The sequence below is a fragment of the Paroedura picta genome, chromosome 5, assembly GCF_049243985.1.
Source record: "Paroedura picta isolate Pp20150507F chromosome 5, Ppicta_v3.0, whole genome shotgun sequence".
Lineage (NCBI taxonomy): Eukaryota > Metazoa > Chordata > Lepidosauria > Squamata > Gekkonidae > Paroedura > Paroedura picta.
Genome location: NC_135373.1, coordinates 126,112,624 through 126,129,756, shown reverse-complemented (window position 1 = coordinate 126,129,756; position 17,133 = coordinate 126,112,624). Strand labels below are relative to the sequence as shown.

Below are 17,133 nucleotides of genomic sequence, written 5' to 3'. Positions count from 1 at the left end.
GCACCACCTTGGGGACTCCTGGTCCACCCGCTTTCATCCAGTCTTCAGCTCCCGGAACTGACCTCAAGACCCCTGGCCTGAAGGAGACTCCATCAAGGCCTGAATCTGGGGAAGATAAGCACGCCCCGTAGCCATGCCGGCAGAGCACCTGGGGAAGAACAATCTCCACTCCCCAGCGGTGAACTCAAAGTGCCCCAAACCAGAAGCACGAAGGCTCCTGCGGACGGAACCTCAAGCAGGGCTCTGCCGTGTGAAGAAGCCACCTGGCGCGTTGTCATGCCCCCCTCCGTCTCTCTCCCTTTCTAGGCCTGCAGAAGCGCTGGGTGTTGATTGAGGGGCACTCCCTACCTCCGGGAACCCGACAAGGGCCCTGCCCGCCCCGGCAAGTCTCATCCTCTCCCCTCTTTCATCACCGCAGAGAGGGGGAGGCCCCGCTGGCAGGCCTTAGGCCCTGGAGAGGGTGTGGGTGGGTGGCCTTCAACCCTTTCTCTCCCCGTGCCAGTTTTTCCTGTTTCGGCTGGGGTAGCGAGGCTGCGGCGCTCCTGAGACACACGGAGCCGGGCGAGCGATCCGAGACGGCAGCATGGCACGGCGCCTCACCGAAGAGCAGCTCGCGGAGTTCAAGGAGGCCTTCTCCCTCTTCGACAAGGATGGCGACGGGGCCATCACCACCAGGGAACTGGGCACCGTCATGAGGTCCCTCGGGCACAACCCGACCGAGGCCGAACTGCAGGGCATGATCAGCGAGATCGACGCCAACGGCAGCGGCACCATCGACTTCCCCGAATTCCTCTCCCTCATGGCCAAGAGGACCCGAGAGTCGGATGGCGAAGAGGAGATCCGGGACGCCTTCCGGGTCTTCGACAAGGACGGGAACGGGTACATCTGCGCGGCCGAGCTGCGGCACGTCATGACCAACCTGGGGGAGAAGCTGACGGACGAAGAGGTGGACGAGATGATCAAGGAGGCCGACAGGGACGGGGACGGGAAGGTGAACTACGAGGAGTTCGTGCGGGTGATGATGGACAAGTAGAGGGCCCGCCCGGCGTCACGGCATCGAGGTACCGATGTTTAAAAATGCCTCTGAGGGCTTCCCCCGTTTCCGAAAAAAACAGCCTGTTGCGTTTTCATCAGTCAGTCTGTGCGGCGATTCACGCCGCACGGATTTGTGTCGAAGTCCAAAGGGTGGTCCCAAACCTGGGCGGGGTTTTTGGGTGCTTGGCGCAGGGTTGGCGTCCGCTTGTCCTTGTAGGAGAGAATCATAGAACCATAGAGTTGGTAGGGGCCATAGAGGCCATCTAGTCCAACCCCCTGCTCAACGCAGGATCAGCCCAAAGCATCCTAAAGCATCCAAGAAAAGTGTGTATCCAACCTTTGCTTGGAGACTGCCAGTGAGGGGGAGCTCACCACCTCCTTCACCACTTTCCTGCGTTGAGCAGGGGGTTGGACTAGATGGCCTGTATGGCCCCTTCCAACTCTATGATTCCTTAGGCAGCCTATTCCACTGCTGAACTGCTCTGACTGTGAACAATTTTTTTCCTGATACGAAAGAGAAGAGGCTTTCCTTGCAGGAAAGAAGAAGCTTGCTGCCCACCAATTTTGTATCACGCTTAACAAAGCAGCAGCAACGAAATAATTGAAAATCCACTGCCCGATTAATCGGAGTTGAGTTTTTAGTGGGCCGAAAGGGAGGGATCTGACTGATCAACTGATGAGATAATGCAGCTTTAATAAGTGCTGGGCCATGGGGGGTACGAGGGGCTCTGCAAAGGCAGGTTTTTACGAAAGGTCCCTTCCTTGACCCGAAAGCACTTAACAGACCACAATTTAACTGGGGAGAACAGACTAATGGGAGGTTCTGAGGTCATAAGAGATGAAGGGAGGCTAGCAGCTGTTGCACCTACGTAGACTTCCTTGCCTGTTTTTGGACTCAAAGGCAGCGTCAGGTTTCCTCAGTTGACAACAAGCCAGGTTAAAAGTCCTTTGTATCCTTCATAATCTTTTGTACATGCCACGCTTCCCGTGCTCGACGTGCTTTTGCAAACCTTATTGGGGCAATCTTCACAACAGCCCTACAGGGTAGGCCGGTCTCATTTTCCTGATGCGGCGGATGGGCTAGGCTTCCAAGGCTGGGAAGAAAAGGAGGCTGAGATGAGATTTGAAGCGGCGGCTTCCCAGCTCAAGGCTTTAGCACGTTTTCATCTCACGCTTCCTTGAATAGTGGAACACCTGTTTCTCCCCTCCTTATTTTATCCTCACAACAACCCTGTGAGGTAGGGGTAGACTAAGGGTGACTGGACAGGCCGAGGTCACCCAAGTCAGCTTTGTGTCTCGGACGGGTTTCGAACTCAGATCCCACTGGCCCAAGATCAATGCTAACTTGATGTCACTCTACTTCTTGACAAACGTCCTTTCATTCACTATTCATTTCTTCCCTCCTTTGTGATCTTCCTGCTCTGCTCTTTCTTCTCGTGGCGGGAGAGGAAACTGGACAATTGAAGCAAGCTCAGGGCACTTTCTCCCCTTCCTTGCTGCCAGTTTGGTGTCGTGGTTAGGAGTGCGGACTTCTAATCTGGCATGCTGGGTTCGATTCTGCACTCCCCCACATGCAGCCAGCTGGGTGACCTTGGGCTCGCCACGGCACTGATAAAACTGTTCTGACCGGGCAGTGATATCAGGGCTCTCTCAGCCTCACCCACCCCACAGGGTGTCTGTTGTGGGGAGAGGAAAGGGAAGGCGACTGTAAGCCGCTTTGAGCCTCCTTCGGGTAGGGAAAAGCGGCATATAAGAACCAACTCTTCTTCTTCTTCAGTAATCTCAGGGCTCTCTCAGCCTCACTCACCTCACAGGGTGTCTGTTGTGGGGAGAGGAAAGGGAAGGCGACTGTAAGCCGCTTTGAGCCTCCTTCAGGTAGGGAAAAGCGGCATATAAGAACCAACTCTTCTTCTTCTTCTTCTTCTTCTGATGTGTGAACCCTGAACTGCTCAGATCTCAGAAGCTAAACCCTGGTCAGTAATAGGATGGGAGAACCCCAAGAAAATGGAGGTTTGCTCTGCAGAGGAAGCACAAACTACCTCTGTCAACCACCACAATGCCTCAGACTGTGGGATTCCAGTTGAATTTTGAGAGGAGGCCCAGTGTCAGGGTACCCTGAGGTGGGGGGGCACCTGCTAGAGTCCAGGACGTTTGGTGGGGCTCACTTCCACCGACCCCCCCCCAGCTCCTTGCTAAAGGCTATTCGTTTGTCCACTGAGAAGAAGAAGAAGAGTTGGTTTGTATACCCCGCTTTTCACTGCTCAAACATGACTAACAATCACCTTCCCTTCCCCTCCCCACAACAGCAACCCTGGGAGATGGGTGGGAATGGAGAGCTCTGTAAGAACTGCTCTGCGAGAACAGATCTATCAGGACTGTGACTAGCCCAAGGTCAGCCAGTTGACATAACGAGCAGGAGGAGTAGAGGATCAAACCCGGCTCGCCAGATTAGAAGCCGCTGCTCTTAACCACGACACCACGCTGGCTCCCCAAGGGGCCGAAATGGGTCTGGATTGGGTTCAAGAGTAATCGTTCTTGGTCCTCACCATACATCTATTTTTTTTTACTTACTTTGTAATAAATGCAAAAATCATTGGGCCTGGGCATTCAGATCTTTTAAAACTTCCTGGTTCTTAACTCAATTCCACCTTCCGATTCCGACCCAGGGCGGACAGCTCTCTCTGCCAGGGAAAGGCGGGCGACCGGACGGCCCCTGAGTGTGGACAGTGGGGCAGTTTCCAAGCAGGAGGAGGGTCCCTGGGCCGGTGGGGAGGAGGGGTGGGAAGGAAGAGGGAGAGGGACTGGTGGGGGGCAGACAGGGGTGCCCCCAACCTGGAACTGGCCCCGGCTTAAAGACATTGTTGTCCCTTATAACTGGAGCAGCAAAAGGCCCTCTTAGAAACCCTAGGCCCTGGCAACTGCCCCACTTCCCCCTAGGCCAGCCTTCCTCAACATTTTTTACCCTTGAGAAACCCCTGAAACATTCTTCAGGCTTCAAGAAACCCCATAAGTGGTGCAATCCTGCAGAATGTGGCTGGGAAGCAGAGCTGTGGACACGCCCACCCGGATCCCCTCCCCTTCCCACCCCCTCCAGGCCCCTCATTGGCCATTTGGGGAGGGAGGTGGGTGGTTTGACATGACCATATACGGACACATCACCTGATACATTTTTAATACATTTAAGAAATATCTTATCTTAAAAGTTAATTCACTCCCACCCGTTTGGGAAACCCTTCCAGGGCCATCGAGAAATCCCAGGTAGAGAAGGCCTGGCCTAGGATGACGCCGGCCGTACCATCAAAGCAGCCGTGAGGATCAAAGCAGCCCGACTTCAAAGCTCTCCGATGGCACAGGCAGGAGCCATGTCACCTGTCCTGTCCCTCACCAGCAACACTAGCAGAACCACATTCCACCTGGCCCTTGCCGTGGGCACATCTGAATAAGCAAGAACCTGTGGGAACAAGCTGAAGGAACCATAGCTCAGAGAATGGGCCCTGGCTCAGGGGTGGAGTCTCTGCTTGGCAGGCAGAAGGTCCCAGGTTCAATCCCCGGCATCTCCAGTTAGAAAAGACCAGACAGGAGGGGATGGGAAACACCTTGACCTGAGACCCTGGCTCAGTGGCAGAGCCTCTGCTTGGCATGCAGAAGGTCCCAGGTTCAATCCCTGGCATCTCCAGTTAAAAGGACCAGGCAGGTCTGGATGGGAAAGACCTTGATCTGGGACCCTGGCTCAGTGACAGAGCCTCTGCTTGGCAGGCAGAAGGTCCCAGGTTCAATCCCCGGCATCTCCAGTTAAAAGGACCAGGCAGGTCTGGATGGGAAAGACCTTCACCTGAGACCCTGGCTCAGTGACAGAGCCTCTGCTCGGCATGCAGAAGGTCCCTGGTTCAATCCCCGGCATCTCCAGTTAAAAGGACCGAGCAGGAGGAGATGGGAAAGACGACAGCCTGAGACCCTGGAGAGCAGCTGCCAGTCTGAATAGGACAAGACTGGCCTTGATGGACCAAGCGTCTGATTCGGTGTATATATATGGCACATAAAGGGTCTCAGGTTCAATCCAGGCATCTCCCGTTAAAAGAGCCAGGCAATGGGTGATGGGAAAGACCTTAGCCGGCCATACAGAACCGGAAGGACCTGTGGTCTGATTCAACAGAGGTCAGCTACGTGTGTTTGTGTGTTCAAAGGTCCTTCTTGCTTTGGGCAAGAATTCTGAAGAGGGGGGAACGAAATATCCCAGAAGCAGCAATAAATCCAGCCCAGCCTCTTGCTTTCAACTGAGCAAACCCGCCCACTCCTGCAACAGCACCTAGAATCATAGAATCACAGAATCATAGAGTTGGAAGGGGCCACACAGGCCATCTAGTCCAGCCCCCTGCTCAACGCAGGATCAGCCCTAAGCATCCTAAAGCATCCAAGAAAAGTGTGTATCCAACCTGTGCTTGAAGACTGCCAGTGAGTCCCCCTCACTACCTCCTTAGGCAGCCTATTCCACTGCTGAACTAGACTCCTGGAATCCTAGAGTGGGAAGGGGCCATAGAGGCCATCTAGTCCAACCCCCTGCTCAACGCAGGATCAGCCCTAAGCATCCTAAAACATCCAAGAAAAGTGTGTATCCAACCTTTGCTTGAAGACTGCCAGTGAGGGGGAGCTCACCACCTCCTCAGGCAGCCTATTCCACTGCTGAACTAGACTCCTGGAATCCTAGAGTGGGAAGGGGCCATAGAGGCCATCTAGTCCAACCCCCTGCTCAACGCAGGATCAGCCCTAAGCATCCTAAAGCATCCAAGAAAAGTGTGTATCCAACCTTTGCTTGAAGACTGCCAGTGAGGGGGAGCTCACCACCTCCTTAGGCAGCCTATTCCACTGCTGAACTACTCTGACTGTGAAAAACTTTTTCCTGATATCTAGCCTATATCGTTGTACTTGTAGTTTAAACCCATTACTGCGTGTCCTCTCCTCTGCAGCCAACGGAAACAGCATCCTGCCCTCCTCCAAATGACAACCTTTCAAATACTTAAAGAGGGTTATCATGTCCCCACCTGATATTTAGAGGCTTCCTGCTCGGACATTTGGAAGTCCCTTTGAGCAATCCTGCTAAAATCCAGCATTAGAATCACCCCCCAATTTATGCGTCTTTCCCGTCAGGGAGGCCAGGTCATCCAGTGACCCTCATCAGACCTCGGGCCTGGCACATTCCGTACATGTTTGCCGTGTTGTGCACGTTGGACGGAGCGTTTTAATTAAGTCTAATGGAAATTTTAATAGCACACCGTGTGAAGAACATGGCGGTTGGAGAAGAACTGCATCTCCTACCTTTTGAGAGCTGGGGAAGGATAGTCTCCTATTTGGACTGGGTAATTTCAGAGGGCAGCTGTGTGGATAGGCCAGTAATTTCCAGTTCTACAGGGACCGGCAGGATTTTCAGGGGGTGAGCTTTTGAGAGTCATCGCTTGCTTGGCCGGATCGGGACCCCCCACTCCAACTTGTGTCTCACACAGGGAGTTTTGACTCTCCAGAGCTTTTATCCTGTTGGTCTCAAAGGTTCTCCCAGACTCGAATCTAGTTTGGTGCAGGGGCTGAAGAAATCCAACCGGGGCTAAGCTGTGACTACCTCAGGGGTAGTCAACCTGTGGTCCTCCAGATGTCCATGGACTACAATTCCCACGAGCCCCTGCCAGCATTTGCTGGCAGGGGCTCGTGGGAATTGTAGTCCATGGACATCTGGAGGACCACAGGTTGACTACCTCTGCCCTACCTGGATTTCAATAAGGCTTTTGACAAAGTTCCCCATGAAGTTCTGATGGGTAAATGCATAGGTAGGGGGTGGGAAGGGAGGATGGGAGGGGAATTTAATGGTTTTATAGTTTTACTAGCCCAAAAGCCTGTGGAGAGCCCCTAATGGTTACAGATATTTAAGGTCCTGTTGTGAGCCACTGTGAGTGCGGCAGGAAAAAAGTGGACGATTCCAGAAATACAGCAAAGTCCGCGTGTAAATAAAAGAGATAACAGAGACTCTTAAACTTTGATCTTTCATTAAGCCACTGGGCAGGTTCTTTCTCTCCTTTGTTGTGAGCCACTGTGAGCCAGCTGTGCGGAGAACGGCGGCTTATAAAAGTAATTAATAAATAAAATTAATCAAATAAACCAGAGGACTGCAGACTGGATTTTTGGATGAGTGGGTGGTTAAGGAACTGGTTAAAAAACTGCACCCAAAGAGTAGCTGTTATCCGATTGGAAGGAGGTGAGTAAAGGGGGGCCACGGGGCTTGGTTCTGGGTCCGACACTTTTAAAATCTGATGGAATTGGGCTTTCCTGCACTAACTGGGTCTCATGCCTCCAACATCTCGTTGGTCTCTTAAGATGCCATTGGACCCAAGGAGCCAGTTTGGTGTCGTGGTTAGGAGTGCGGACTTCTAATCTGGCATGCCGGGTTTGATTCTGCGCTCCCCCACATGCAGCCAGCTGGGTGACCTTGGGCTCGCCACGGCACTGATAAAGCTGTTCTGACCGAGCAGTGATATCAGGGCTCTCTCAGCCTCACCCACCTCACAGGGTGTCTGTTGTGGGGAGAGGAAAGGGAAGGCGATTGTAAGGCACTTTGAAACTCCTTCGGGTAGAGAAAAGCAGCATAGAAGAACCAACTCTTCTTCAGTAATCTCAGGGCTCTCTCAGCCTCTCCTCCCTCACAGGTCACCGCAAGGACAACATGCCACAAAATGAGATGGAAGCTCCATTTGCCATATGTTTCTGAGGCTGTAGAGAGGCTTTGTGACATTTCTTCTTTGTGTGGTTACTCCTCAAAGACACCAAACCCAGGCCCAAGGCGACAGAGGGCGGGGACTGCTCATTTGTCCCTCCCCCTCCTTGTGCCCAGCTCTTCCTGTTTTGCCACAGATAAGCCAGTGAGGGATCAAAGCTGGGTGAAGGATAAGAGCAGGCAGCATGGCTCACGAGCTCTCTGAAGCCCAACTCAATGTATTCAAAGAAGTCTTCTCCCACTTCGACAAAGATGGCGATGGGACTGTCACCCCCGAGGAGCTGGGGACAGCCTTGCGCTCCCTTGAGGATATTTTGGTCCATCTCGGGGAGTGCTTCACGGCTGAGAAGATGGAGGCCATGGTCAAGGAGGCCGACTTGGACGAGAACGGGAAAGTGAACTACAACGAATTCGTGAGGCTGATTGCCGAGCTTTGAAGGCCCAAGATGCGTTCTGTCCTAGGTACAGGCTAGTGTTGTTTTTGTAACGGATGCCTCTCTATCAAGGGGAGCTACCTGGCAACTTTACAGGAGAAGAAAATTGTCTTCAAGGAGCTTCCAATCCAGACTGTGGGGAAGAGAATAGAAGAACGAGAAGGGGAACAGAGTTGGGCTCCCAAGTCTGGATTGAGAAATTCCTGGAGATTTGGGGGCTGACTGCAGGATTTGGAAAGGGACTTCAGACAGGCATAATGCCTTGGAGTCCACCTGCCAAATTTTGTCCAGGGGAACTGATCTCAATAGACTGGAGGTCAGTGGTAATTCCACAGAAGCTCAAGTTCTCTCAAGGAGGTTTGCAACTTTAACTCTGAGAAATCTTGGAAAAGATATTTATGTATAATTTGCTGTGCTTTTGGTTCGTACCAGTGATGATAAGCAAAGCCTTCCAAACCTGTTGTGGTAAAATGGGACTTATCCCACTTCTACCACCATATGTGGAAAATGGGTGTATTTTTCTGTGTTCACACTTTCTTTCCGTAGTTCTCTCTTCCCTTGGTGTGGTGGTTAAGTATAGTAGTGCAGTGGTTAAACAGCAATAGACTCTAAACTAGAGAACAGGGTTTGATTCCCCACTCCTCCTCCCCATGCAGCCAGCTGGATGACCTTGGACTAGTCACAGTTCTCTTAGCACTTTTCTCACAAAGCAGTTCTCTCAGAGCTCTCACAACCCCACCAATCTCACAGGGTATCTGTTGTGGGGAGAGGAACAGAAAGGTGTTTGTAAACTGCACGGGGACTCCTTCAGGAAGTAAAAAGTGGGATTTAAAAGAAGGGTTGGTTTTATACCCTGCTTTTCACTACCCAAAGTAGTCTCAAAGCAGCTTACAATTGCCTTCCCTCCCTCCCCCCCACAACAGGCACCCTGTGAAGTAGGTGGGGCTGAGAGAGCTCTGACAGGATTGTTTTCTGAGAACAGCTCTATCAGGACTGTGACTAGCCCAAGGTCAACCAGCTGGCTGCATATGGAGGAGCAGGGAATCAAACCAGCCTCACCAGATTAGAAGCCACCACCTTTAACCACTGCACCTAGCAGACTGTTCTTTTCTCTCCTGCCAAATACCCTTTTAGTTCCAAGTACATATTGGGGACAGTAAAAGGGGAGCCTAGAATGTGTTTAAACTCTGTGCAATTCCATACAATATATATACAGTTATGTGATTCTGCAGAGTTTATCCACAAAGGCAGAATGCCAATCCGGAAAAGTCCGAGCAGCGATAAATCCAGCCCAGCCTCTTGCTTTCAGCTGAGCAAAACCACCCACTCCTGCAACAGCACCTGATATTTAGAGGTTTCCTGCTCGGACTTTTGGAAGTCCCTTTGAGCAATCCTGCGAAAATCCAGCATTAGATTCACCCCCCAATTTATGCGTCTTTCCCGTCAGGGAGGCCAGGTCATCCAGTGACCATCATCAGACCTCGGGCCTGGCACATTCCGTACATGTTTGCTGTGTTGTGCACGTTGGATGGAGTGTTTTAATTAAGTCTAATGGAAATTTTAATAGCACGCCATGTGAAGAACATGGACCATCCTCCCTGGACTTTTACCTGAGCCCCATAGGTTGTAACACCCAAACTAGCACTTTGGGAGTTAATATGCAGCTGATTCTACCTTCCCTCAAGGGACAGCCAGGGTAAGACATGTGGATGCCTCAAGAGGTGACACCATGCTGCCTGAGGACTGCATCCCGCTCAACTTGAGGACACTAAAGTAGTAGACAGAGGCTCCATTGGGCGCAACCCTGTTGTAAGAAGTGGTGAGAATCAAACACATGAACACATGAAGCTGCCTTATACCGAATTGGGCCCTGGGCCCATCAAGGTTGTCTACACAGACGGGCAGTGTGTCTCCAGGGACTCAGGCCAAGATCTTTCACTTCACCTACTACCTGATCCTTTTAGCGGGAGATGCCAGGAATCGAACCGGGGACATCCTGCATGCAAAGCAGAGGCTCTGCCACTGAGCCACAGCCCCTCCGCACACCGCTGCCTTCTGCTGAATCATATCCTTGGTCCATCAGTATTGCCGACGCCGGCAGGCAGCTGCTCTCTGGGGTCTCAGGCCGAGGTCTTTCCCATCACCTACTCCCGGATCCTTTAAACTAAGGATGGTGGGGATTGAACCTGGGGCCTTATGCATGTCAAGCAGAGGTTCTCCCACTGAGCCAGGGTCTCCTCCCTTACGTGCAACAGTGGAGAAACGTTTATGTGGTAGGCATCGCTCCTTCTCAGTGTTCAAAGCACTTTAAATGCATTTTGAGAGCAAGACTTACCACTGGGAAGGGAGTTTCTAGAGTTTTCAAAAGTTCTGCGTGTTTTTAGTTAAATTTATTTCTCTCCCACCTTACCTCCGTAGAATCCACAAGTGGTTAACCATGCAGCGACCGGAAGCAAAGACACAAACAGAACACGACATTTCATTAGCCAGATAAAATCAGCATGTGAGACTGGCGGACGTATAATTTCCCATCAGCCTGAGTCATCTCCCCTTCGCAAGTCAGGTAGCCTAGTGGTTAGGGCATCAGACGAGGTCCTGGGAGATCCAGGTTTGAATCCCCACTCTGCCATGGAAGCTCACCTGAGTGGTCCTGGGCCAGTTAGCCCCTCTTGGAAGCTAGCCCACCTCGCAGGGTCGTTCTGAGCAGTAAAGGTGAACTTCCTTGACCACTGCAGTATCCTTCTGAAGTCATACGGCAGATTCCCCTGCTGTCATGTTCATCGTTCAACAGCATACAAGCGGGCATTGGAGGAGAGGTGTTGTTAGCGTATTTAGATTACTAACTTCCTTGTATTTTTCAAATACCCACCTCCTACATCATGACTGACACAATTGGAGACTTCCTGCTTCTTTCCCTTTATTGCTGCCAGAAGAAGGGCAACAGTTAATCAGTTAAGACTCTCTCTCCCTCTCCTCTTCTTACAAAGTTGTTTCAATTGTCAATTGTTTTATACTTTAAGCAGCCTTTGCCTATTTAAACTTAGCCTAAGCTTCCTTCAGAGCTTAGGAGGGCGTGATCCAGGGGAGAGCCTTCTCAGTCACGGCACCAAAGGTCTGGCTATGTCTCCCCTTTTAACTGAGGTGTGTCTGTCCCCTTCTGTTGCTATCTTCTGCAAACAGGTGAAGCTATTGTATTTAGTTCGGCATCACCTCATTGATCCCTCCTTTCTTCCCTTTAAAAAAAAATATTATTTGTAAAGTTTATAATTTAAAAAATAATTAGTTTAACATTTAATTTTAAAACATTTAGAATTTATAAGTGTAATACAGAAGGTCAAACAGCTGTTAGGGGATCAGAATAAAGTAACAATGCGCATAAAATTCTAAGCTGTTATGGGTTTTGTATGTGTATTTTAGCTTTGGTTTTTATTGCTTTAATGCTGCGGGGTTTTATTGCTTTAATGTTTTTCTGTGTTTCTTTTTTTAAGTATTCTTTTTATAAATGCCTATTCTACCGCCTTTCTGGCCCTTAGGGCAGGGGTCCTCAACCCCCGGGCCGTGGCCCGGTACCTGTGAGAGGGGGGGAAGAGGAAGGCACGGCCGCCGGCACACCAGCGACGCAAACACGCACGCGCAGAGCTGCCGCGCATGCGCATTTGCACCCCCTAATGGCGAAAACGCACACACGCAGCAGCTCTGCGCATGCGTGTTAGCTCCACCTAGTGGCGAAAATGCGCATGTGCGGCAACTGCGCGTGCGCGTTTACGTGCAGCTACAGAGGCCGGGCCGCCGGCTCTCTTCCACCCTCGGAGGCGGTCCCCGACTACAAGAAGGTTGGGGACCGCTGCCTTAGGGGATGCAAAAAGGTGGACTGTAAGGTTTGCTAAGAAACGATGAAAAAGGAAGGAAGAACCGGGAACAGAAACCATTTCCAATTTCTTGGGGGAAAGGTGGGATAAAAATGGACAGGGAGCCCTGGCCTTTGACAATGCGCCTCTGCAAAGGCTTCTCCTGTGATGCAGCAGCCGAGAGGCTAGACCAGGGGTAGTCAAACTGCGGCCCTCCAGATGTCCATGGACTACAATTCCCAGGAGCCCCTGCCAGCGAATGCTGGCAGGGGGCTCCTGGGAATTGTAGTCCATGGACATCTGGAGGGCCGCAGTTTGACTACCCCTGGGCTAGACTGAGCTATGTCTGGCTGTACAACTGGGTGGCAATTAAACCCCCAAAGGCAATGGTTGCCCGAGTCAACACCCTTCTATGTCCCAGCGCTGCAGGTCGCACAAAATCTTTCCCCTTCATCTGTTTTTCTCATCTCTCTTGGTTTTCCCAGCAGCATCTGTGGGGATCGCTTGGGACTCGAAGACCTCCCGGTTCCCTCGGCCGCAGCTGAAACCTGATTGGAACGCGAATATTGGAAACCAAGAATGTCGAGACACAATCTAAGCTCCTTCATCTTCATCCTTTCTTAAAAGGAGATTTGGCCCCCGGCGAAACACCCAGAATTGCAACGGAACTGGCAGAACATGCAAAAGAACATTCTCAATGGGGTTCTTCCGGGCCAAACCGGAGACTCGCCAAAGGAAAATATTTTCGGGCCTTACGGGTGACGTCTTGGGCCTTTGCAGAAAATAATAAAGGGATCTTTGCCTCCTTTCTTTGGGTCATGGCTCCTTTCTTTGGGACACTGGCTCCAAGAGTTCCAGCTTGGAGCATAAGGCACATGGGTGTTCTTCCCCTTAAGGTTGGTTGCCAGGACTTCCTGGTAAAAATGAATGAACTGGGAGGGGTAGGTTCCCGTGAAGAAACAATTATGAAATAGTACAGATGCACTGGGACAACAATTTGTTGTTGTTGTTAGTTGTGAAGTTGTGTCTGACCCATTGCGACCCCATGGACAACGACCCTCCAGGCCTTCCTGTCCTCTACCATTCCCCGGAGTCCATTTAAGTTTGCACAGGCTGCTTCAGTGACTCCATCCAGCCGCCTCATTCTCTGTCGTCCCCTTCTTCTTTTGCCCTCAGTTGCTCCCAGCATTAGGCTCTTCTCCAGGGAGTCGTCTCTGTTTGGATGTTTTTTAAATTCTTACTTCATATAAGTCCCAACGTGTTTCACCTGCTGGCTTTGTCAAGGGACAAATCTTAGGAAATACAAATATGAAATTAGTAGTTGTACAACGAAGAGCCTCTTGTGGCGCAGAGTGGTAAGGCAGCCGTCTGAAAGCTCTGCCCATGAGGCTGGGAGTTCAATCCCAGCAGCCGGCTCAAGGTTGACTCAGCCTTCCATCCTCCCGAGGTCGGTAAAATGAGTACCCAGCTTGCTGGGGGGTAAACGGTCATGACTGGGGAAGGCACTGGCAAACCACCCCGTATTGAGTCTGCCATGAAAACGCTGGAGGGCGTCACCCCAAGGGTCAGACACGACTCGGTGCTTGCACAGGGGATACCTTTACCTTTACCTTTTTAGTTGTACAACGATAATAAGTAAATAAGTAAATATAATACACATAGAAATGTCATGAATACATACTATTAGTCTTTCAAGCACACTTATAAGCAAATACTTATCTATTGGACAGAGTATCTGGAACAAAACCTGGAGACATTTCCTCCAGGGGAACCCATCTCTGGAGTCTGGAAATCAACTGTAGTAGTGGGCAATCTTCCCCTGTGGATTGTAAACCCTAGGTAAAGGTGCTAGGAGAGTTGAAAAGCGTTTTTAGGGAGGCCAACCCCCTGAAATTATAGCTCAACTCCAGACTAAAGAGATCAGCTCCCCTGGAGAAAAGGGATAATTTGGAGGGAGGGGGGACTCCATGGCATTATGTTCCACTGAGGTCTTTTCCCTGCCCCAAATCTCACCCACTCCTGGCTCCACCCCCAAAGTCTCTTGGTTATTCCTGATCCAGAGCTGGCAACCAAGAGCATTTCCATGCTGTAAGGACCAAGCCAGCACTTGGGAACTGTAACCACATTTGCAGGAAAGAGAGAAAGAATCATATTGGAAGGCTTTCTTATGCAGGTCCTCACTGGCAGAGTCTACCTTTGAAAGCAGATGACTAAGGTCAGTTCTTCTGGAGAAAATGGATGCTTAGGAGGCTGGACTCTATGGTAAAGGTAAAGGTCTCCCCTGTGCAAGCACCAAGTCATGTCTGACCCTTGGGGTGACGCCCTCCAACGTTTTCATGGCAGACTCAATACGGGGTGGTTTGCCAGTGCCTTCCCCAGTCATTACCGTTTACCCCCCAGCAAGCTGGGTACTCATTTCACCGGCCTCGGAAGGATGGAAGGCTGAGTCGACCTTGAGCCGACTGCTGGGATCGAACTCCCAGCCTCATGGGCAGACAGCTTCAGACAGCATGTCTGCTGCCTTACCACTCTGCGCCACAAGAGGCTCGGACTCTATGGTAGGGGTGGACAAACTGTGGCTCTCCAGGGTGGATTCTGCGCAGGGCTTTCTACCCAGTTCGACTCCGAATAAATCCCTGCCATCTACACTGAATTCAATTTCCATTTTGATTTGGGGCGCTTTAAATTTTCCCTCTGCAACAGGCATGATTGAGCTGTGGTGACCCTACCTTTCCCCCGTGATATCTAGAAGCGGACATAACTCGGTATAATTGATCAAGCTGCTCTGAGGGCTACCAGTATTAAAGTATAGATCTGTGTGTTGCCAGATTAACGTCCTCCCTGCTGAGGTCTGTCCCTGATTGGCTGGGTGCCAGTTCAAAAACTTCCTGGTTCCCAGTTGCAAGACTTTCCTCCCAAGATTTATTTTTGCCCTCCTTTCGGAATCTGTTTTAAAGTGACTGTGCTCCAGAATCCCGCACTTTTTCCAGCAGAGATTTGCCTCATTCTGTGAGGCTGCTTCTGGTTCCGCTCGGCTCATGCTCGTGCAAATGGCTTTCTGTTTCCATTCAGGGGGGACGAATCAGCAAGACTCGGGTTCAAATCGATCTGAATTCAGCAGGATCGACAGTGGGAGGGGGGGGAAAGGAAGTGCAGCCCAGATGTCCATGGACTACAATTCCCATGAGCCCTTGCTGCATGGACATCTGGAGACCCACAGCTTGGCCACCCCTGCTCTATGGCACTGGAGTCTGGAATTTGCTGAGGCCCCTCCCCTTCTCTAGGCCCCACCCCCAAATTCTCCAGTTTGTTCCCAACCAAGAGCTGGCAACCTTAAATGAAATGCAAATGCAATGCAGGCCATCACGACCCTTTTTCAGGAAACAAACCATCAGCAGGGTTCCAAAAAAGCAGGGTCAGACTCTGGTGAAATGCAGGGAAGGGCTGTGGTATTTATAGACCCCATCGGTACCCCTGGTGGTTATTCGTTTGGGGCCTATCCTGACCGCAGAGGGAATAGAATATAAACACTCGTTTGCTTGCTAGAAGGAAAAATAAATGTGTCATGAGCCAATCAGTTATATGTATTGAACTTCTGGAGGAAAAAAAAATGACAGATGGTGGTTCCTGAACCCACAAATGACCTTTATGGAGGGGAGAAAAATAGAAAAAAACACAGTTGATTTCTTTAGGATATGCAGGAGTCCTCCACATTTGAAGTCAGTGGGTTTACTTGGAATTATGAAGAAAGGCCATGGGCACAACCCCAAAATGGCTGCCCCAGGAGACCAAGCCAGGGACAAAATGGCTGCCACAAGAGGCAAATCCAGTGACAAAATAGCTACCCATGAAACAGAGCCAATGACAAAATGGCTGTCGTAAGAGAGAGAGAGCCAATGACAAAATGGCTGCTAAAGGAAGCAGAGCCAATGACAAAATGGCTGCCCCAGGAAGCAGAACCAGGGACAAAATGGCTGCCACAAGAGGCAAATCCAGTGACAAAATAGCTACCCATGAAACAGAGCCAATGACAAAATGGCTGTCGTAAGAGAGAGAGAGCCAATGACAAAATGGCTGCTAAAGGAAGCAGAGCCAATGACAAAATGGCTGCCCCAGGAAGCAGAACCAGGGACAAAATGGCTGTCCCAAGAGGCAGAGCCAATGACAAAATAGCTGCTTTTGAAGCCGAGCTAATAACAAAATGGCTGCCCTAAGAGAGAGAGCGAGAGCCAATGACAGAATGGCTGCCAAAGGAGGCAGAGCCAGTGACAAAATGGCTGCCCCAGGACACCGACGGTCCATTGAGTTTGACAGAAGGGGAGCAGGGTGGGGGGTTGAGAGTTGGTGGGTATGGTGGGGTTGTATTTTTTAATTGCGATATAAAAAACCATCCGCCAGTCTGCCTGGGAGTGGCCATGATGATGATGATGATGATGATTTCTTAAAGCTTGCCTTTCTCATATGGGCTCGCTACCTGCATGCCTCCCCACCCCTTCCAAGCTCATCATTGGCCATTTGGGGAGGGGGGCAGATTAACATGACCATATATAGTCAGATGACCTTACAAATGTTCAACAAATATTATATAAGGCTCGACAACCACAAAGAGGCTCATATGGGACAGCCAATAACTTAAACCAGGGATAGTCAACCTGTGGTCCTCCAGATGTCCATGGACTACAATTCCCATGAGCCCCTGCCAGCGCTAACGCTGGCAGGGGTTCATGGAAATTGTAGTCCATGGACATCTGGAGGACCACAAGTTGACTACCCCTGCCTTAAACCATGGTGTCACAAATGGGTGGGCAGGGGAAGGATTTTAAGGAAGGGAAGGTGCTCCAGGCACCTTGATTGAAGGCTCTCAGCACCCAGAACCATCCTTGGGCGGACAGCAGGAGAAATTTCGTTTGCAGAGAGGAAAGAAGAAAGGAAGAATCGGCCACACAAAATGGCTGCACCCCAAAAATGCCAGGCTAGGCTCCGCAGATGAAGGCTGAAGACCATGGTGGGTCGGAAACAGAACGGTAGGGCCCCTCACTTCGCAACGTGACCGTGATGC

The 17,133-nt window shown here is 50.9% G+C and overlaps 1 protein-coding gene across 2 annotated transcripts; it reads left to right on the top strand.

Moving 5' to 3' along the window:
* Positions 1-185: 185 nt before the first annotated feature.
* Positions 186-12,882, top strand: LOC143838660 (neo-calmodulin-like). 2 transcript variants are annotated; one of them, XM_077340377.1, is made up of 2 exons: positions 186-1,061; positions 12,560-12,882. In XM_077340377.1, the coding sequence occupies exon 1, from the start codon at positions 584-586 to the stop codon at positions 1,031-1,033; it is 450 nt and encodes a 149-aa protein (XP_077196492.1). In that variant the 5' UTR covers positions 186-583; the 3' UTR covers positions 1,034-1,061; positions 12,560-12,882. The 2 variants fall into 2 exon arrangements, with proteins under 2 accessions (XP_077196492.1, XP_077196491.1); XM_077340376.1 differs by having other exon boundaries at positions 190-1,061; positions 12,563-12,882.
* Positions 12,883-17,133: the final 4,251 nt, after the last annotated feature.